The sequence below is a fragment of the Chenopodium quinoa genome, unplaced genomic scaffold (genome assembly GCF_001683475.1).
Source record: "Chenopodium quinoa cultivar QQ74 unplaced genomic scaffold, ASM168347v1, whole genome shotgun sequence".
NCBI classification, from domain to species: Eukaryota; Viridiplantae; Streptophyta; class Magnoliopsida; order Caryophyllales; family Amaranthaceae; genus Chenopodium; species Chenopodium quinoa.
The window spans coordinates 5,001-27,865 of NW_018743212.1; the positions used below are offsets into that span (position 1 = coordinate 5,001).

Here is a 22,865-nt window from a genome sequence, read left to right on the forward strand (position 1 = left end):
GGGTCGACTTTGTTTATTTGTTTCCCTTTTTAGGACACCTATAAATACGAGTATTGTCTTCTACTTTAATGATTTATTCATACGAAACCAAAAACACAAACCTACCCTTTGAGATCTGAACAATTCTTGAGCAATTCCAACCTTCGAGTTTGGGTACACGAATTGCGGAGGTCGTTGTGTAAAACTTGGGGGGCATGCGTCACTGGAGAATCTGTACCGATGGTGGCGTATTTCGCTTCTAAGGCAGTGAGTTCCAAACCAGAGCACAACAGAAGGAGGTCGGATCTTGATTGGTTGTAACGTGTTGCTCGTCTTTGTTCTTGATTTCAACAGATATTTTTCCAACATGTATTACATTGCTTTTGTTAGATGGACTTCGTATATGTATATGACTATATGAGGCCCCTTTCAATAATTATTGAGTGTTGTGTGCGTGCATAGGTTACATCTAACGAGGGTGGAGTTTGATATGAATATTGTCGTATTAGATGACATTAATAACTACAAAGTGTAAATTATATTTCTTTAGCTTATAAATAGTATTGTAACATCTTATTTAGAAAAAATGAACCATTATGAAATATTACCGGGAGGGAAGCTCTAATCACTTGAGCTATTCCTCACTCTCACAAAAGGGTGTAAAATAGAGCAAGTTATCCAATGTTTTGATAGAGTATATCTGTTCTATAAGCTTCCATACATATCAAGGTGGGTTAATGCACGTGCTTGATTCTTTAGAATTTGAAGTTGTGGCAAATGAATTTTTTAATTATAAAATAAAATATAAACTAATTTTTCATTGGTTGAAATAATGCCTTTATTTATGTGACGCACCGAATGCTCTTAAATGATGCCTACTTTATTCATATAATATACATAGTATTAGATTTTGTTTGACACATGCTGGCGTGCATTTGAATTCGTAAAAACAAACTAGTTTTTATGCAAGGATTTTAAAAAATAAATAAGATAAATAACAATAAATTTCTACCTAATGATATTTTAAAAACTAATCTCCATGGATTTTTTCTACTTGATAATTTCTTTGAATATATACAAACTTTTTAAAAGAAGGTGAATTATTATATAACTATATCCACGGTAAAATAGTCTTGGATTCTTCAAAAGTTACCCTTGAAATAAATAAGAAACTTTCGTGAAGGAATCACCTTAATAAACTTTAACGAGCTATAAGATATGGGTTCGCAAAGTCCCCATTTCAATACAGGACCTTCATTCTAGGGAAAAATCAACTCTGTTCTGCAGAATTCTATGAAGACCAGGGCCACCAGGCATTATATCATGAACATATAAGTTATAAGACATGGGTTCGTGAAGTTGTCATTTTGATTTAGGACCTTCATTTTAGGGAATAATCAACTTTCGTTTTTTCGAATTTCAAAAAGATCAGGCTATTATTATAGGTTGCGAAGTTGAGATTTCAATTAAGGACCTCAACTTTAAAGGAAAAAGAACTTTTATTTTTAGAATTATAAGATGACAGGGCTGTAAATCATGAAAATACAAAAAAACTTCTGTAAAAAAATCACCAGAAAATCTTTTACGAGTTTAAAGTTATGGGGTCTCAAATTCGGGAATCGATTGAAGACCTCAATTTTAAGGGGAAAATGAACTTTAGTTATTTTGTATTCTAAGAAGATGGGGTTTCATATCGTTTAAGTATAAGATACTTTCATAAGATATTAATATTTTACGAGCTTACAAATATATGGTCGCATAGTTGAGATTTCGAATTAGGGCCTCAATTTTAAGGGGATGATAATCTTTTGTTGTTTTGAATATTGAGAAAACGTGACTTTACAGTCATGGGATTATTCAACGGCTTAGATTAGAAAATTTAAGTTTTAGAGATTAGATGGACAAAAAATAAAAATAAAAAAAATTAAATACATGCATCACTATTTCTCTTTTTACACATAAAAACAAATTTTACCTAGAATTCAATGCATCCTCCAAAATTACAAATAATATGAAACGGAATTAGTACGTACAAAGTACAAATATAATGACATCCGAAAAAAGAACATTACATTTTTATTAGATTGGATCGTAACCTTGTCAACAAGACCAATGTAAATTTTTCCGGCAAATAAATGCAAGAAATACATGACAAAATAACTTTGTACAATCTATTCACATGGAGGAAATAACTTTATATAAAAGAATATTGTTATTGTTTTGAAATTATTTATCAATTCTAAGGTGATCACATAGATAGCCCAGTTCAGGTCGAGAATCCATCCAACTCGAGAATGTAGTCTCAGCTCCATTAACACAATAAAGGTACGACCTGAATGTTATCAGAAAAAAATACCTCCTGCAAATTGAATTAGGAAAATTATTCTGAAGTTATAAGAGAAAGATCTTGTAGTGTAGCAGCAGCAGCAGCAACAACAAAGTCTTAGTCCCAAAATGATTTGAAATTGGCTAAAATGAATCGTCATAAGAAACCATCCGAAAAAGTAAAAGATAGCAAAATAATTGATTGAATAAAATAAAAGTTAAAAAAAGGGTATAGAGTGAAAAACAGTTTCAGTTTTACAAGAGTTTAATAAGAGCGGTAAGGGGATATAAAAAGAGAGGAAAAACATAAAGGTTTGAGAAAACATTAACAAATGAAATAAGTAAAGCTTGAAAAACACAAATTATTCAAGTGAATTAAAATAAAGTAAACAAAAAAAAATGGAAAAAAATAAAATCGTCCTCGACATGATTACTGAAAAATATATATTCTCACCGGATTTAGAACATATATATATATATATATATATATATATATATATATATATATATATATATATATATATATATATATATATATATATATATTATATAAAAGCATAATAGAAACAGATCAAAGGAAACGATAGAAGAAATTATAGAAGCATGATCCAATGGAGGAATCCAAATTTACAAAGATAAATAGCAGAAAATTAATTAGACTTTTACCAAGGGAAACGAGTCACATTATAGCAGACATGGCTGGTATAAGGAACATGAAGAGCATTATATCTCGGATTTTTCGTACAACCTATATGCTAATATTGGAGCAAAGTACAAGACAACTAAATGTCCATATTTGTGCCCCATCTTACTGCAAATTTCTCCATGTCATGAGCCACATACGTCTCAAATTTTTATCATTAAACATTCATCAATGATGCAATCCCAACTATCACCATCTCATTAAGTAACCTTTAATCATCTTTGTTTGCAAGGACAAATTGACAAGATCCCAAACTATGCTTAACCTCCTTTAAATAGCCCTAGCTTTTGATTAATAGGAAAAGTCCCAAGTGTCCCAAATCCAGTGGGGCCTTCCTTTAATAAGATCAACATAATCATGTGGCATCATGTAATCGGCTGGCTCCCTTTTATATTTTTTCCATAATCAATTCCTCTATTACCTTTTTCTTCATAGACCACAAGCTCACAGCATTAACACCATCCTCTACCCCATCCCACTCTCTCTTCTCCCCCTTACCCCTCCGGAAGCACATAGACAACCCTAAACAAATTCCCATCATCAGCCACTTGCACATAAATACGCCTCCTACATTCATGCTCTGTTAAAAAATAACAAGTCTTGATTTTGAGAGGCATGTGATAGTATTATGAAGTGGAATTAATTTTTGATGCAAAGGTGGATTAATATTGATCCAACCACATCATGGTATCCCATCATATAAAACGTAAAAAACCACAAACAAGATTTAAGAGACTTTGGTTGCTAGTTGATGCTGGGTAAATGTCTTCAATAGCCGAATTTGATGTTTCCACTGCTATTGCCTCTAATGCCAATATGGGCTTATGGTTGACATCTATTTATTCTTATCAAAGTGTTACAGGTGAGTGAGTGAGTCAATTCTTCTTGTAAGACTAGATATGTAACGTCATTGAAAAAAATCCTCTGTTCTGGGCAGATTTTTTAGGTTTTTTTTTTTTTTTTTGGTGTCTGGTGTTGACGGTGATGGTTATGGGAACTCCAAGAAGACTGCAGGTAGAAGTAAGGGGTGCAGGACAGTCGGGCAAAGGGATTGGAGTTTCACCGTCAATTAGTGGTCATAATAGTGGCGGGGAAGGGAGAGGGGGCCTGAAGACAGGCCAGGTGAGGAGTGATTCACCAGAGTGAGAAGAGAGAAAAAATGGAGTACTTTTGAAATTTTTAAGAAAAGAAGAGAGGACTAATGAGGATGTGCCACATGGCACTTTAAGTTGCTTAACAAGTTAATGTAGGCAATGAGAGCATTTTGGAAAAACATTCACAAAGTTGAGACTTGAGACGAATGATACGAATATTCGAAAAAAAGATGGGTTTAGTTTGGACCCTTCATGTCATTTTATATATAAAAAAAAAAAAAATTAGAAATTTAATATTATTAAGAAATTTAGACCAAAAAAAAAGAATAAAGATATCACGAGGGAATATCAAAATTACAGAAGAAAAATGGGAGCAAGATTATGGAAGAGTGCTTAGTTTGTTCTTAAAGCAAAACTGTTCAAATTGCAATTTTCTTAACACTTTCTGAAAAATCAGCCATGCATGAACACAAAGTAGAGATTGGATGAAAAAACAAAGTCATTAAATGAACAGTGGAGATTGTATCTGTAAGATGAACAGCTAGTTAAGGGAGCAATCTTTCAAATGGAGAGAAGAAACTGGCATAATCTGTAATTTATATTGCTGATTCATAAGGACAGCGTGTCCTCTTTGTACTCAATTTTCAGCAGTTCATATTCAAAGTGTTATATCAATCAATCAATCAAAACCTTAATCTCATAAGTGGGGAATATACGAAGTATTATATTATATGAAATCAAACGGATCAAAGAGCTATGATGGTATATCGTAGAATATTTCTCTTGAAAAGAAATTATCTACATACTAAAATATGGAGCATAAACACAAGGGCTATAGCTCAGCTAGGTAGAGCACCTCGTTTACATGCGCAGGGCTATATGGACTCGAACCGTAGACCTTCTCGGTAAAACCGATCAAACTTTGTATTTTAAAAATGATTTGATTCTAATAAAAATTAAAAAATAAATAAAAAAATTGTGCGAAGTGAATACCAACAATGTCTAGTCAGAGAATGTTGTTTATCATTGAAGTAGAGCTAAACTAGATAACGTATTAATTTGTTTCTCAATGGATCAATAAATAACACAATAAAAACCCAATTTTTGATACTGAATCTGTGACTAAATTATTGACACAGTAGATCGGGCACACTTGCCAGCACAAAAATTTGACCATCAATATCCCTAAATATACGAAGGTATTATAATAAGTAAAAAAAAAAAAGAATCGATAGCTTAATATACATTGACACTAACTTAACAACATTTATATGGTAAAATTTGTTTTATCATATATTAGTAACAAAATATGTTTAAAGTAAGAATGCGAATAGTGCAAAGAGTCAAATTGTGTTAATTATTCTGAAACAGACGTAGCATATTATTTATTCACTCCTATAGTTTACCTTCACATTGCTCTTCTTCCACCAAGAGTATAATAATAGTATAACACCTAGAGGGTTAAGGGACAAGGCTTATTGATTCAATTTCCCTTGTAGTCTTGTAGACATCCTAATAAAGGTCTTTGTTTTAAAACACACACACACACACACACACACAAAACTGAAGTGTTATAAAGCGATTTGACAAACCTTAATGCCTTTACACCCATGTCAATTAGGTATGCCTGATGCTCCTCATTGCCATCACAGACTTGCTTCAGTTCCTTAGTGTAGTAAACAATATCATCACGTATATGTCCTGCCCCGGCACATCTTTAAAGATAGAGCAAACAAAACTTTTAACATGACAAATCAAGTAAAAACAATGGCATTTCAATAACTTAATGGCTTAATAAGTTTCTTACAGTGCACATGATAACCAGAATTCCAAGGGCATGGAAGGGAGGGGGAGATTGGAGCAAAATATTAATTAAGCCAAGACAACAAATATATCTCTGAAAATTGGCAAACCCATAAGTTAGGTATCAAACACCTCAAATGGCAATAATGCAATCGGTCTGCCCTCAACAACTTAACAAATACATTATTAAGTAAAATTCAATTTTAATCAGTAAATAGAATTTTGAATCAGTAAAAATCAATAAATAAGTGAGAGTTTATTGTATTAAGTAATTCAATTAAGTTAAATCAGCAAAAATAATTTATATCAGTAAAAGTAAATTAATTTTTTATCCGTAAATGTAAATTTAGGTGAAGAGAGCAAGACTGTAGTATGAAATGTCATCAAACATTGCAAATATCATATTGTCCTAAAAAAAAGCCAAACTTATTTCCAATCAAATTTCTATTAAATTTATGTGATTCATATTATTGACTCATCCCATTTGTCCCAAGCTAATTTCATCTACCCTAAAGTTATAAACTACAATTACCTATCATCTACTCCGTCCATTTTCTTGTAGCTATGCAAAACTAGAAAAATAGGAAAAGGGGACCATGCATGTGGGTACTTTTGCATTAAAGAGGAGAGAGATAAAGAGTATGGGTTTCACTAGATAAATTTGGGCCTCGCAAAGTGGAGTTGTATATGATGAAAAATTAAAAAAAAAAGTTGTCATAAGAGGAATAAAGTAAAAGTGAGTTGAACTTAGCAAATTGAATGTAAACGGAAAACGAGTAGAACTTAGAATGGAGGAGGAAGTACTGAAGTACATTTTTTCAATAAATAAAAAAAAACCCACCATCTTCTACCATATGTACCATTTCAATTTAAAAATAATTGAAAAATACACATCATATCACCTATGAGGCTATGAATGTGGCATGATTGGTGTCAAAACTATTATGGCATGGTTGGAGTTTCAATAATCAACCTGGCTGCCTTAGTTTCAAGACCATTTTAAAATGTAATACAAATGGACTAAAGTCCAAAGGATTTGTGACTAAAAAATTAGTTATAAAATTCTAGCATGTCTCTCCATTTACTAACCAAATCATCCAAAGTAATACCTACAAACCCCTTCGAAATCACCATGACACACGGAAAACAAGTCCATTTCATCCCCACAATCTGGTAGCCATGAAAAAGATAAACTCTTAGTAAAATTGATTGTGCTTCTCTATCTAAGTAAAGTTAGGGGTTGCTAGGTTTCTTGTTGATTGAAGTGCAGTAGTTTTGCCAAGGGTGTAGGAAGCTAGATAGACAATAAAGCACAATTTCGGCCTATTTTACAAGGGAGGGGGCAAGAGGTCATATTATTCACACTTATCTTTCTAAGGTTCAGCTGTAGTTTCTCTTTTTAATTTTTGGTAAGTGTAGTTAGGAACTTAGGATATTGGAGAGGCTTCAGAGATTTCTTGCTGTCTAGGGCCTTTGGGGTAGGTGAAGAGAAGATGATACACTTTGTTAGCTGAATCAACAAGCATACGTCTCTAGCAGGAATCATTATTAATTTATAACGCTTCCAATGGCTTTGATCTTGAGATTTCCTTTCTCTTTCTTTTGTCATTAGATTTAATCTTGGAGGTGGGATGAGGATACAAGACTAGTAGCAATATGACACATACAATGTGTGGCCCTGACCCATGTACAAAAGACGGTTAACGCAGAAACTGCAACACTCTCTAAGAATTATGTAAGAAGATCATTAAAAAAAAAAAAAGGAAAGACATCCGGTTAAAAGTGCAGCAGTAACCTATGAACACAGAAATTGAAACTAGGAAAAAGAAAACGCAAAATTTTGAACAGTAAACCAATCATATTGGTAAGAATAATAAAATTCTTGTGTTTGATGAGCATAATTAATAGGTAAAGAAACTATTATAGTTTTGACTTAATTGAAACGATGAAAAGTAAAATATCATTTTTTTTTACTTAAATATCCATGAGGTGGTTATTTAAAACAGAGGGTTTCCCCAGGAAATATTTAAAGTCCAAATTTCCAAAATGAGAAATGTAAACTCCAAGAGAGTTTCCATGCATAATAAAGCTCCATCTACACTCACTTAAATAGATTCTTACCTTTCTATGATATTGTCGACATCTGCCTTGCTCCTTGGCCCTTGAGCGAGAACTCTTGTTAGGCTGAGAATATCCCGATAATCACCCAGTTTGAGTGCTGCTTCATCAGAAGCCCAACATGATAGGACATCGGGTACAGATTGCGGAGGCAGTGTGACATCGAATGAGGGCACATTATGGTGCACATTTCCCTCAGCTTGTAGTCTTACACATATGATTGCCATTGCATAAGCCACTCCTCCAAATCCTGTATGTGACACAAATAAATAGGATCCAGCAGACCTGCAAATTAAATGCTTTCTACTTTAGCATCTAGAACTAAATAAGTTTTTAAGAAATAAAGGTATCATATCAGCTATATCGCCCAATAATGTACAATGTCCAATAAGCGCTTGACTCTATTGCTAACATTTGTGACAACAAGATAAACAACAGAACTGGTTACTTACTCATCTTTACAGCACAGTATTGCATCAACATCAGATGACAAAGCTTCTCTCTCTCTTGTTAAAGGTATTCTCCTGTAGGCTATATCATAGCCTTCATCCCTCAGAGCAGCATAAACTTCAGCGGGAGTCTTGACATCTTCTGTGAAAATATTCTCCCAGTATCCAACAATACTAGACTGATTTAGTGTTGGACTGTATTCTTCTCGATGCAAAAGCATTCGTCCACCAGTCCGAGCAACCTCTGATATTATATCTTCTTTTAGACGTGCCTCCATATGTTCCACCTTCAAATTTAACAGAAGAGGGAGAGCTATAAGTTTAAATTTTCTTTTCCTTATGGCTTCATCTGTTGTTAATGATATTTAAGGTAGTAAGAACAAACCACTGGACCAGTAATCCCCACATGTTTCAGAGTATCAACTGCTTTGTTCAGTTCACGGAGAACAAAAGGTGACCCATTAATGTAAACCACAGCTTCCTCTCTCAAATCAGTTATTACTAACTTATTTCTGCCATCTACAGATCCATTAGCAGCCAAGAAAGATAACATCTCTTTCGCACCAGTGATAGTCGGAGTGGCCATGCTATAGACAGGGTATCCATCCACCTAAGAAAGTGAAAATTGATACATGAGTTGATTTCAAGTCATTTCTTGCTTTCACCCTGTACAATTCCTATCACTCCTAAATAGTTAAATTTTCTAACAAAGTTTTTGTTAAAAAAATATAAATAAATAAATAAATAACGCATATAAACAAACAAACAAAGAATAGGTATATAGAAAGAAAAGATAGCAAACCAGCATACCTTGTAAACGTGAGGTGCCCCATGTATTTGTATGTTACTAGATGTTCTCTGACCAGGAAAGAAGTACATTTTAAGTATAGAACCCCTCCCTAGAACAGAGCCATTTCGAGCCTTAATAACCGCTTCCATTACTGCATCTCCATGCTGAGTTTCATAGGGAGATCGCAGATCTTCCTACATCAGAAAAGGACAAACTATTGGCATACCCAAAATAAGGAAGAAATGGACAACATACATTCTTGACAGCTTATTGATATATATAAAAAAAAATAACACAAGTTATTTTTAGTATTCATTTATTTCCATCTCTAAGAAATTATTATACTTCATAACAAGAAAAAGAAATATTACTGGAACAGTAAAGAATCGCCCTGGCCTCAATCTTATGCTCCATTTCATCGCTTGGACTTCAGGTCTTTTTTGTAACCAACTCTTAAAAGTTGTCTTGGATTCTCCTTGGCCACAAAACCCATCAAACGCTTCACTTCCAAGATATGCAGAAAAAGCAATCAAACGGAAGTAGCGCTCCAGGTACTCAGCGCCACGATTTAAGGCAACCCTTCTCACCCGGGGCTCAACACGCTGTTGATTAAATAATTCCCGGTATCGTAGGACAGCATCACGTATATTCTGCAAAGCCGAACATCTATCAATAACAGCATCTAATGCCTCCCGACATTCAACTCCGTTATCAAATAATCTTGTTATCTTCCACAGTAACAAAATATCATTAATGCCAAAAGTCCGAGGTGGCTTTCTAGCTGTACCATGATCAATGATACTTGAGCTAGATGCAGCTAAATCATCCATAGTTTCTTCACCACACGAAGAATAATCATCCACTTCCCCAATATACTCCTCACGGAGAATTCTTATAGGTTTACCATACTCTATTCTTAGTTTGAGAAGGCAGGCTATAACAGTACCAGTTGTTGTCCTTCCCCTGCCCATCTGCACAAACATCAGAAAGCCATTCAACCACTTTAACAATCCACTACATTGTAAATGACAGCTTGCATCAACAATTTAAACATTTTACCTGACAATTAAAAACAAAAGCAGTGTCCTTTGAAGCTGAGGCAACATTTTTTGCTAGTGTATCAAAATCAGAACTTTTTGGAGCCTTTCCATCAGTTATAGGTACACGTGCATACATAATTGGATACCCTTCAGCTTCTAGGCAGCTGAAAACTTCATGTGGTGTCTGAATTGAGTCACAATTGACATGTTCCCAGGCATCAAATATTTGACCATCATCTGTTTCATGGATAACCATAATAGCTCCTCCGAAGCGCTCAGATTCACGCAGAATATCTTCCTTTAGTCGAGCTTCCATTCTTTCTACTCTCTCACAATCAATTCCCTAAGCCAAAATATGAAAGATAATTGGTATCACAATTATGATTAACAAAACGACATGACGGGACCAGATACTACACAGGTATGACTAGACTAATCCAGCCTTAGTATATTTAATTTAGTAAAAGCAGGTTTCAGCACTAACTTGCAGGTGTACCCCAAATGTGAACCTTCAGTGATGAAATTAGATACTTCTTTTTTAAAATATAACAATTCAAAAAGTTGCAGCAATACATCTGTTGAGAATATATGGAAAAAAAAAAAAAAAAAAAAAAGAACTATGGATTGCTTTCCAATCCACATTGGCTTCTCATCCGTATCTAGTTATTTTCATGTTAAGTTTATTAATATCTCCAAAGATGTGAAGCAGCAGATGGGCATATACTTAAAAGCAAAAATTTGCAGAAAGCTTTATGCACGTACAGTGTACTCCATCATGTTCTTATAAGGTCTTTCAACTTCACGAAGCACAAATGGCTTTCCATTAATGTAAATTACAGGTTCCTCTCTCATGTTGTGCCAACATACTGGACGGGCAGCTCTCAGACTAGCAATGCGCTGAATAACCGACCGAATGCCATCAATTGTTGGATTAGCCACGCCATAAACTGAAAATCCCATAACCTCTCTGAAATTTGGGGCACCTTCTATCCTCTCTGGCAAGCTCAAATTTTGACAACCAGGGCAATGATCACTCTTCAAGACAGTTTGACTGCCCAACACGGCTCCATTCCTCAGTGCAGTAACAACACTCATTTCATAAGGACGTCCATTTGTAGATTCAGCTGTCTTAGTAAGTGATTTCTCTGCATTGCGGTAGCCTAGCGCGCCCATTGGATCTCTCCTTAATAGCCTATATATAAGGTTTGTTAGAAGGAGCACAATACAACAAGAGAGAATCGAAACATGTAAACAATGTATGAATATCATGCATAATTTATTTTTTTATGTTTTCATTACTATAAGTACCTACGCAGTATGCTATAGAGTTCCGGTCGTGCTCTCATCCAATCAGCAAAACTACACAGAACTGATGAACAGGGAGTCAAAGCTGCTCCCTCGGTGTGAAGATATACAGCAAAACAAATCAGAAAATAATATCTCTCCAGGTACTCCACAAAAAAAGATAGTGAAGCCTCTCGCTTCATCTCATCTGGTTGGTGTAAAATACTGCTACGGTATGTAGCAATAGCTTCTCGTAAATTCTGCATAATGTCATAATCAAGCGTCTTAGGTTAGAACCTTTTTTTTAGAAATAACATAGCATTATACAAGGACATGGCAACAAGCAGTGTATCCATACATATAAGGCAGCTCAGAAAAAAAAAAATCTTACGGTCTAACGCTATCAGTATAACAAAAACAACTGAATCAATAAGAGTATTAGAGAAGTTTTTCTCCAAATTCCATATAGTTATTTACTTCCTAGTGCAGACTATACTCCCAATCCTGGAAGGAACAAGCTTTAATAAACAAGCAATCAAATTACGGGATTTCTCCAAGCCATGAAATATAAGCCGCAGTTCTGAATAGAAATATCCCAAGTATGTTTGGAAACTCATTAATAAAAATTCTGCTCAAAGAAGCATAGTTTTTATTAAAAAATAAATAAAAATAAATAAAAAATAAATAAATAATCTAGGCGCAAAGTTTCTATAACAGAGTTGTGACCTGTTGATCACCTCAATGAGCTTCATCTAGAACTTAATGTTTGGATTCAGCAAAGTACTAGCTGATTGACTACTGAAGACTTGGAAAAGAGAAATGGAGATAGGTGTGTTGCCCAGAGGTGTCAAAGTTGGTTCCCTTGCGTAACATGGCACTCGGTGCAACATATGGAAGCAACATGCAGTTTAGAACAAAACTTCACCTCTTCTGAATCTCATTTTTCACTTTCTTTGATGTAGTATAGGTGTATAGATGTAATCAGTAATCAGAGATTACACGAATCATCCTTGTACAAAGGCACAATTACCATGTAATCTCTTGATACCTTGTACAAATGTACAACTACCATGTTATAGATCCTCTATTGATACTAGCAAAACTAGCTTTATCTTGGTTATGTCGAAAAAATCAAGCATGATTTGTAGATGTGAGGACATTGATAAGTTATTCATAACCAACCAAGTGAGCACAAGCAAGTGAAGCAACCCTTACAAGCGAGAATTGAGCTGTTGATGGTCCATCCCTTTTTTATATATGGCTAACACTCCCTTGATGTCTTAATTATATACTTCCTCCGTTCCCAAAATATTGCAACATGGGGGTAAGACACGGATTTTAAGAAGAGGAGAGAGAGGGGAATAAAGATAGGGACCCATGTGATGAGGAGGGAGAAAGAGAGAAAACATGTGCAAATAGGGAAATATTGCAATATTTGTGAAACTTCCTAAAATGGTAATTGTTGCAATATTTGTGGAACGGAGGACGTTTATCTTCTCCAGCTAAATACTTAATGAGCTAAGGGGGAAAAAAATCTAGTTTGATCTATAAACATATTGGAAGAAGATATCTAAATTTGTAGCAAAAGAAAAGATTTGCGTATCGGCCATAATTACGGTTCCAGAGTTGCAAAAGCGGTACCTTATTGATGTAACATCAACAATTGTGGTTTCCGACTATGTATGGAATATTTCCACTTTCATACAGCTATAAAATGATTTGGATGACTAAACTTCGACATTATCAGTTTATCTTTCAAGTGATTTAAAAAACAACAATCAAGCCTGAATTGTTCAATGGACATTATTCAATGCAACAACCAGTACTTGGAGGAATACTAGGCACAAGCTCTAAAGATAGTAATTTAATCAAATGACAAGATTTAAAGCAGTTTCGAACAATACCTGCATAGAAGCACACTTATCAATCACTTTATCCACCTGCCTTTTTCCTTCGACACCACCCTGAGTACACCATTTAATAATAAGATGACCAAGAGTCAGTACGGAGAAACCTGAAGAATATTAATGACGTATAGAATCAAATATGGCAGTACCTCTAAAACACGAATCAGACTTCTAATGACAGTGTACTCTCCCCTGCGGATTGCCTCCTCCGAACTAAGCAAATTGTCAGCATTACAGCTCAGATCAGAGACTCTTCCAATTGAGTTGCTCCTAGGAATGCCTGCTGAACACAAAAGGTCAAAACCCGAAAATTTTAGTTACAAAATTGTATTCATAATTGTGAACACACACTTAAGAAAGCCATGTCTGACATCAGCTAAGTAAGGACAGATAATTCCTTAGTAATTGGTTTGGTTTCAGAACAGTATCTAGATATATGATTCAAGATTGAGTTGGATTTGTGCTCAGTCAAATTTGGTTGTACTCAATGTCAGATAGGTTAATACTTCCTCCATTGTCTTAATATAGCAATGTTTTGAAGTGTTCACAAATCCATACACCCTATTAACCCTATTTTAACACTAATATATAATGGTAAATGTTAATTTGTAACAGATTGTTAGATTAACCCCAAAGTATGTATCTTCAAAATATAAACTTTTTATAAATTAATACATGATCAAAGAAATTAATGAACAAAGTAGTGCATTGACAAAATATGAAAGTCAAAATGTTGCAAATAAAAGAAACAGAGAAATTATCGAGTTGGGTCTGATAGGATCGATACCAATATGGTACTAGGGACCTAAAGAATCCGGGTGGGTCTATGTGTGATGGGTCATAAGCCGCTGGACTATGCACATGATATGGCGATGTTGCTGCAGGAGTAAGTGCAATTTCTTGAACTTTAGTTCTTGTTAAGCTTGGTGCGACATTTTGTTAAAGATAAAATGCACCAACACACAACAGTCTGGAAGCTCCCCTTGTCCACTGCATTGCATATTCTGATTGCCTTCCTCTTAGCATTACACAGCTAATACCATGTCTTATGCTTTAATAATGACATTTGGAAGACAATATCTCTCCCTTAACCTATTTCTTTGCTTGGCAACAGTAAATGAAAAGGTCCCACCCCAACTGAGAAAATTATTTTTTAGAAGGGATTTTTTTTTTTTTTCCCATTGCAAGCCGCTGTAAGGAGCCGCTCATCAAGTAAGAGAGTCGATTACCTTGTAGCCCCTAGGAAAAAGCTAGCAAAAAACAGACTTAGTGTTATAAACTAAATGAGTAGTTCATCACTGATTTACGAAACATTGCTCCACTGTGTTTAGGAAAGTTTATTTGTAATAAAATTATATTGTACAGGTGGGGTATGCGTGATTTCTTTATTCTAGTAAATGGACAATGAGGACCATGAAAGAGAGAATGTGAGGATCTTATATATATATATATATATATATATATATATATATATATATATATATATATATATACGAGAATTATGAAAGGTATTAAAAAAAAAAAAAAAAAAGCTAGAAGGGAAGCAAAGAAGGTTCTACTAGATGCAAAAGTGAAGGTAAATAGAGACCCTTAAGCAAGTTAGGATACGAAAGAAAGGGAAAAAGGCATTTATAGACATGCTCACATGAGAGATATGAAGACGCATGAAATTGAAAAGTTCAAGGATGTCGACCTAAAATTTTTTGTTAGAGACTAGGATATAAAGGACAGATGGAGGTCTTACCGGAGTACTTTAATGAATATCCAAGATGTTAGGGGATATATATATCCCTTACAATATGGTTACTTAGGTGTTTATGTGAAGAATTCAAAATGGCATTGAAAAAGATTGGATCAATAAAAAAAGGTTGAGCCTTTCCTATTAAGTTTGGAGATGTTTAAAAGAAAAACAAGAATTGAATAGTTAACAACATTTTTCAATAAAATTTAGAGAACAAATGCAACGTCCAAGACTGGGTCAAGTAATCAAACAACTAAGTAATACTATGAAACTATGGGAACGAGTGATCAAACAAAGAGATGAAGAAAGATTTACATATGGTGGTGCTGATTTGAAAAAGGTCTATTATACAGAAAGGCATGTCGCAAATAATTATTGAAAACATTAAGGACACGTATGATGGAGTTAGCATGACCGAGCAACCAGAGGAGTCCTTATTGCCTAGGTGCGAGTGTGGGATTTGGGTATGGGTCTAAGTGTCGGACTCGAGAAATTATAAAATTAAGGATACGGGGACACGTTTTTAAAGAGTCCAAACTTTGGATCTGAACGCATGGACTCAGTAATGTGTAAAAGCAGACTTAAGAATCTGTAGTTAAATTGCTTATTTTTAATTTTTTTAAAAGAGAATTTAAGTTGTCAAGTATTTAAGTCAAATAGTAAATAAAGTAGAAAAGGTCAAAGAAAGTCATTAAATGTTTACATCAAATTTAAATTAAGTGAAGAGAATAACGTGAGGTCCTCCACCTACCCCCACCCCACATAAATATTTGTGTTTCTTTGTCCAAATATCCCCACCCACTTAAAAAAAAATGTAAACGTGCACAATTGAAAATGGAGAAATATTGAAGAACCCAGCCTCCCATTGCCAGATTCCCAATGCCAAATTAAAAAAACCGACAACTCCTTATTGAGTAAACATTAATAGAGGGTACTGAACTTTCAAAGAAGTTGCAAATCAGGTACTGAAGTTTGAGAAGTAGCAAATAGGGTACTACTAAGGTCACAAATATTTCCGGTGGTGACCTCTTAAAACCGGTTTCCTACAATTTAAGAAAAAAAAAATAAAATAAAAATTGTTTTCTAAGTGACAGAACCACCTCAAAACAAGAAAAAGCCATAATTTCGTTACTTCCCAGCTTCACTCATTATTTCTTCAGCTAAAAAAGCATTTAAAAAAAAAAAGGAAAAAAAAACCCTAAGTTGATCATAGAAATGAATAAACAACATACAAATGAATCAATAACAAATAATTGAAATTCATTATTATCAACTAATTGATCAAAGATTGTATGCCAATAATTAATTAAATAATAATTTTATAAAAATGCAAACCTTTGGAATGAAAAGAAGCAAAAAAAAATTGAAAAATATAATACATAAAATTGAAAGGGAATCAACTGGTCATCACCACTAAACCACGTTGGTGAAGTTGCCTTCCATGAATAAAATTCCCAAAGTTCATATTGAATTAAGGGAAATAACTCCAAAATTTAATAAAAAATAAAAAAAAAAATCAAAATACTATGCTAGAAATTTCACCTTAGAATCCGCAAAAATTAATTACAGGAAATGGGAGGTTTTCGAAACAGAAAAAATCCAATTAAAGATTTGCTTAAAATACCCAACAAAAAAAAAAAAAAGGACAATTTCAAATTCAATTGAAATTTAACAACCAAAAAGAGTCAAATTAAAGAAGAACCCCTTATACATAATTACCCATAAACCAACAACAACAGCCAAAAAAATAAAAAAGATCGAAAAATAAAGAGATAAAAAGGGAAAGTGAAATAAAAAATGATGTGTATGATTGAACTTTTAGAGAGAAAAGGGCATTACCTTGCCAAGGAGAGAGAAAATGGTGAACAATTTGAATTGAAGGAGATGAATATGAATATGGAAAATTACCAAACTTAGTTTTACCGGTTATACAAGGTAATTATGGGAGGTAACCTGTTTGAGTCCATTTATGTTAACTCCCCTAAGGTTTCAACTAATGTTTTGGTGAATCCCACATTCTATTTCTTAGCTAGGGGTTAACTCCCCTATACTTTAGTCCACTTTCTTTTCAAAGGGTCCGACTTGGATTTCGCGTTTACACCCGGGTCGTCGTGTCGACGAGGCCAAGTCCAACCATTACAACCTATTACAATTGGATTACATCAAGGCTCCCCTTTTCTTTTCGCCATAATCACAGCCAATCGACGAATTCAATTCAAGATGATATACCATAATGCATATGACGTTTGCCCAGTGGCAGATCCACAAAAATCTTTTTTATGGGTTTAAAGTCCTTGAACACGTATAGTAAAATCAAGTAGGCATTATTTAAAATATATACTATCACTAAAAAGTATGGTACGCACGTGTTAAAAAATTATAATGAAACTCAATAAGTTTTCATGTTATAAAAACAATCTATTACATAATCATCCATTCATTCTAAGAATCTTAAAATTAAATGAAACTCAACGGTTTTCTTGTACTAAAAATCTTAAAATTAAATGAAACTCGACGGTTTTCTTATATACTAAGCGATCTACTTTTATCTTAATATATTAAAATAGTGAAATTTAATGTAACATGATTCTATTGTTCATATTTTTTCAACTAAATAACGGTCAATTACTACTTGCTTGATTATAAACTACAAAAATCACTTCATATGAAAGTGAGTAGGAGAAATGGTGAATGGTTGCATTTACTGCTTCGGTTAGTTTGGGATTTGGGTAATTGGTATTGAGGTATTATGGTATTGGGGCAGTAAAAGTCAAAAAGAAAAGTAAAAAAAAAATAAAAAAACGAGGAGTGTAGGACTGCAGGGTCAAACCTGCGACCAGTAATTTAAAAACTAGAGCTCCGACCGCTAGGCTACGGAGATTATGCACGTATTATACTGCGTGTTTTTAATATAAATCAATTTACTTATTTAGAATATAGATTGTACCCACTAAAACCCAGGATCCGCCACTGCATTTGCCGATGATATTGTGTTGATTAATAAGACAAAAAAAGTTGTGAAAAGTAAGTAAAAATTATGGAGACGGACTTTGGAATCTCAAGGCTTTAGGCTGAGCATAAGTAAGACAAAGTATTTAGAATGTAAGTTTAGCAGATTAAAAAAAGGTGGTCAACTTAGATGGGATGATTGTTAAAGGTCCTGCTTTCTTGTGATATCTAGATCCATTATTCAAAAGGATGGGGAATTGGATGGGGATGGTACTCATGGAATCAAAGGATTGGTCGAAGTGGAAGATACTTACGAGGCTTTTATGTATATGCGACCCATATATCAAAGGAAAAGTTCTAATACACGACAATTAGGCCTAAATATGGTACATAGTACACTAGAGCATTGGTATAAGCGTACTATGTGTGGCCATACAAGAAAGGATCGGTTGAGGAATGGGATAATTAGGAAGAAGTAGAAGTAACATTTATTGAGAACAAGATCAATGAAAACTCTTAACGTGGTTTAGTCGAGTAAGAAGACTTAGTGGCAATTGGCAAAGTGATGGGATTGTGACGAGATATGGAGGAGCTAAGAAAACTTAAGAGGATAATTAAGAGTGATACGAGTCTTTAGGGGATTGAAGAAAATATGGTGTTGGACAAGGAATAGTAGAGGGAGAAAATCTACGCCGAAGACATGTTAACTTAATATCTTTACTTTTTTTCCTTTAATTATTTTACTTAAAATCATTGCGTTTTGCAAACTCTATTTATTTCCTTAGTTAAGGTTTTCTCAAATTATTTATGTGTTTTACTTTCATGCTTTTCATCTCTTTTATCCCTTCGTTTCACAATGATCTTCTCACTTTGATTGTACACGTTTGCCTACGCATTACTTTGACCATGAATATCTTTATTTGCATATTAATAAATTATACTGTATAACAATTGAATATTAATAAACTTAACATTGAGAAGAATCAAACAAGATCAAAAACTACTATGTTATGTTTTATACATTAAGTGTAATTTAGAAGATTCTTCCCAATGAGAAGATCATTATGAAACAGAAAGACTATCCTCTATGGTAAATATCTACACTGCCATCTTTTTCACTCACTATGTTTTTTCTCTTATCTTGTCCACTTTTATTTTATCACTTTTCTTTCTTCGTTCAATATTTCGCAGGTGTTTGCTTACGATGATTCATATAAGCCGACCTCATCATTTCAGATTAAGGCTTTGTTGCTGCTGTATTTAAGTGGAGATCATAAGAAAGGAAAAAATGATACTTCTTTCGCTTTTTATTAGTGAAACATTTCTCCTAAGCATGTACGCTAATGCAAAACTTTGACCAATAATATTTTTCATTATCAATAAGTAAACAGAGATTAATAAACTATTCATTAAGATGATTTCAATAAAACGCACAAGACTATATTTTTTCTTATGAATAAATCACAAACATTAGTCAAAGTGGATTAGGTAAATAGTGCAAAAATGTTTCACTTAAAAAAATGGAATATAATATTTTAAGTGGGAATTATGGTTAAAAGAAAATTATAATGGTAAAAAGTTAACAAAAATAGAAGTGACACATTTATTTTGGAACTGATTTATTTTGAAAGAGAGGGGTAATTGGTAGCCTCATCATGAGATAAAACAATGACAGGCTAACTTTGCTGTGTTACTTTATATGTAGACCATTCAAAAGCTAACATTAAGAAGTTCATAGAATGACTTGGCTTAACTCACATCTATCTATTTATGAGGGAAATTCTCTAGATCTTAAACCGTACAGAGTTATTTCGATAATTATTTAAATCTTTATTCTTTTTTTTTTTTTACCAGGAAAAAGACAGCAATAAAGATACTATCCACTAACGAATTTGAGTTCATGTCAAATTAAAGATTAGAACTTGAATTTGATGTCAAGAGGATTGAAACATGTCAAAATATGGTAAAGCAAACATGATGAGTCAAAGGAAGCATCAATTACCGGAGGCTCCAATTCGGTTAAAGTAAATTAAGGTAGCAATCACCATCCCTGTTGTAGTTCGCCCACGTCCCATTTGACAATTAAATATTACCTCGGTACTAAGGTCAACTTGAGATATTTTATTAACCTGAAAGGCAATTTCAAACTAATGACTACACAAAAGTAAATTATATGAAACAGCAACAATAAAAATTTCAGCATGCAATTTATTCAGATTAACAAGTTATAACTATTAAAAGTAAATTACAAAAAAGAAAGTAAAACACCAAGTTTACAAACTAACTCAGCCCAACCCAGCAAAAAGGCAGATTTCATTAAATATCCTGTATAGACATCTCCTTACTCTTCTCAATTCATTAGTTTTATGCCATTGTACAATCTGAAATCTAACAGCTTCACATTTAAACCCATGCTTTTATGTTTCACTTATTTTCCTATTCTCTCTGAGTTGTTCCTCGTAACATCATCTATGATTCCATCTCCAAGCATATTATTATCAAGTTATCATCCTTATATCCATAGCTCCTACATTGTAAATTTCGAAAACATGTTGATGCTTTAGTTGAATCTGTCACGATGATGGGAATTACTAACCCATTATGTTGCTTTGTTTTAATACTAACTCTGATTTGTTCTTGGCACTTTAACTTTTGGCACTATTCACATACTTACATTTGAGTGTTATTAATTCATACATAAGCAAAAAGATTCTTTTGAACTCTTGTCAGATTTTCTCAATATGAATTATTGAAATATCAACTTTTTTATTTTTAACATATACATAATTAGAGTATCAATGGTTATATTGGCAATCGTTAAGAACTTACAAAAAAGTAGTAATTGTAGTGGTAGTAATTTATATCAACTTATTAGACCGTGATAAAACTTATTGAAACTTACTTCCTCCGTTCTTTTTTAATTACAAAGTTGAAATTTTACACATGTCAATGCACATTGAATACCACTAATATTTACAAAATTGGCCTCGGATTGGGTGCACCAAGCACTCCGAACTTTGACTAGCACACCACCACCTATTGATTGGGGTGCAACGCGCACCACTAATGGGTATCTTTAGCACTCAAAATGAGACATTTTTGGTAATTAAAAGGTACTTAATGGCACACGTTGCTCCCCAATCAATAGTTGGTAGTGTGCTAGCTACTAGTTAAAGTTCGGGGTGCTGGTCACCTATGCTATAGTTAAGGATGTTAAGGCTAATTTTGCCTTAATATCTTTATACTCGATTAAAAAAGGTTGATATATACTACCTCCGTTTCTAAAAGTTCGACTCACTTACTATTCATGTGGTCAAAATAAAATAAATTTGACCACATTTTATGAGCTATACAATATAATTAAATTAACATGTGAGATCATATTAAATTCCCCTTATTATAAATAATCCAAATATCAACTTTTTACAAATTTCACTAATACACAACCTGAGTTATTCATGGTCAAAGATGTTCATCAGAGACCACGCAATAGTGTAATCATAAAAACAACAAGATGAACTAACACCCCACATGATAGTGTAATCATACAAGATAGTTAAAGCCTTAAAGGAGTTTGTTTGAATAATGTAAATCCTTATGTTAAGGTGGATGTGCGTGAACACTCTAAGAGAGAATCAGAAATGAGGTTATTCACAAAAAAAAATAGGTGTGGCAAGCATTGCAGACAAACTAATGGAAAATCGTCTGCGTTGGTTTGGACATGTAAGACGGAGACCCGAGGTGCACCAGTACGAAGAGTGGGACCATGGAGGGGTCAAACAAGGGAGGGGGAGACCGTTAATGACTTGGTCGGAAAGAGTTAGGAAGGATTTGAAGTATATGGATTTGCATGAGAATGAGGCATTGGATCGTAAAGGATGGAGGAAGATTTTTGTCGATGACTACACGGAATAATCAAATTTGGTTCATCTAGCTTACCCCACTTATGGGTTTGATTGATTGATTTAGTTGACATGGCATTTAGCCAAATTTAATTGAATTCTTAATTGACTATGTAATGATCCCTCCGTATTCTTTTGTTCTTCCTATTAGGTACTGAGAAAAGGAACAAATGAAAGCATTAAAAAAAATAAATTTATAAATAAAAGGGGCATGAATCCCCATTACATAATTATAAAGATTGTTTTATTTTTTAAAAAAAAAAAGAGATTTCATTTAAGATATAGAAAGATTTTAGTAGTTAGAAAGTAATTTCTTGCTCTTGTATCATGTGTTTTTCAAAGTTTTTACATCCAAAATTTTTTTTTTTTTTTTTTTTTGACTAATAGTAAGCAAAGGGAAGGAGAGAATATAATGAACTGGTATAATAGAATAATACATAAAAAGATAGGTTTATCAAGAATTTGAGTGGACTAATTCATTTCAAGAGCAAACGAAACTACAACAATTCAACACTCTAGATGCCCACGCGGATTTTTGGAAAATTATCAACCGATTAACTTGTCCGAAGTAATAAGAATAACTCACATGTGAATTGCCCTGCATGGAAGAAGATTATGGATGATAACTAACATAGAACTTTAGTGGGCTACTCAATCCATTGCTAGTTGATTTTAAAATACAATCATTATGCCCCAAAATAGTTACATTGTTTTCTTACATGGACTAGTGGCTAAGCCCATAGCACTCCTAAATAGAAATTCTTTTACTTTCCACCCCCAT

At 33.6% G+C, this 22,865-nt stretch overlaps 1 protein-coding gene across 3 annotated transcripts in view; it reads right to left on the bottom strand.

Annotated features, from left to right (window-relative positions):
* Window positions 1-2,027: 2,027 nt before the first annotated feature.
* LOC110734176 (paladin-like) overlaps window positions 2,028-22,865 on the bottom strand; it is a 32,179-nt gene continuing 11,341 nt past the window's right edge. The window contains exons 7-19 of one of the 3 annotated variants that reach the window (XM_021914221.1): window positions 20,185-20,311; window positions 13,642-13,772; window positions 13,490-13,549; window positions 11,610-11,845; window positions 11,064-11,493; window positions 10,321-10,644; window positions 9,633-10,232; window positions 9,282-9,455; window positions 8,857-9,081; window positions 8,475-8,758; window positions 8,026-8,307; window positions 5,694-5,816; window positions 2,028-2,338 (exon numbers count right to left, since the gene is read on the bottom strand). In XM_021914221.1, the coding sequence (XP_021769913.1) occupies window positions 2,206-2,338; window positions 5,694-5,816; window positions 8,026-8,307; window positions 8,475-8,758; window positions 8,857-9,081; window positions 9,282-9,455; window positions 9,633-10,232; window positions 10,321-10,644; window positions 11,064-11,493; window positions 11,610-11,845; window positions 13,490-13,549; window positions 13,642-13,772; window positions 20,185-20,311 (3,129 nt within the window). In that variant the 3' untranslated portion in view covers window positions 2,028-2,205. Of the gene's footprint in view, window positions 2,339-5,693; window positions 5,817-5,887; window positions 5,999-8,025; window positions 8,308-8,474; window positions 8,759-8,856; window positions 9,082-9,281; window positions 9,456-9,632; window positions 10,233-10,320; window positions 10,645-11,063; window positions 11,494-11,609; window positions 11,846-13,489; window positions 13,550-13,641; window positions 13,776-20,184; window positions 20,312-22,865 lie in introns of those variants that run through there. The other 2 variants (XM_021914220.1, XM_021914222.1) reach the window with 2 other exon arrangements.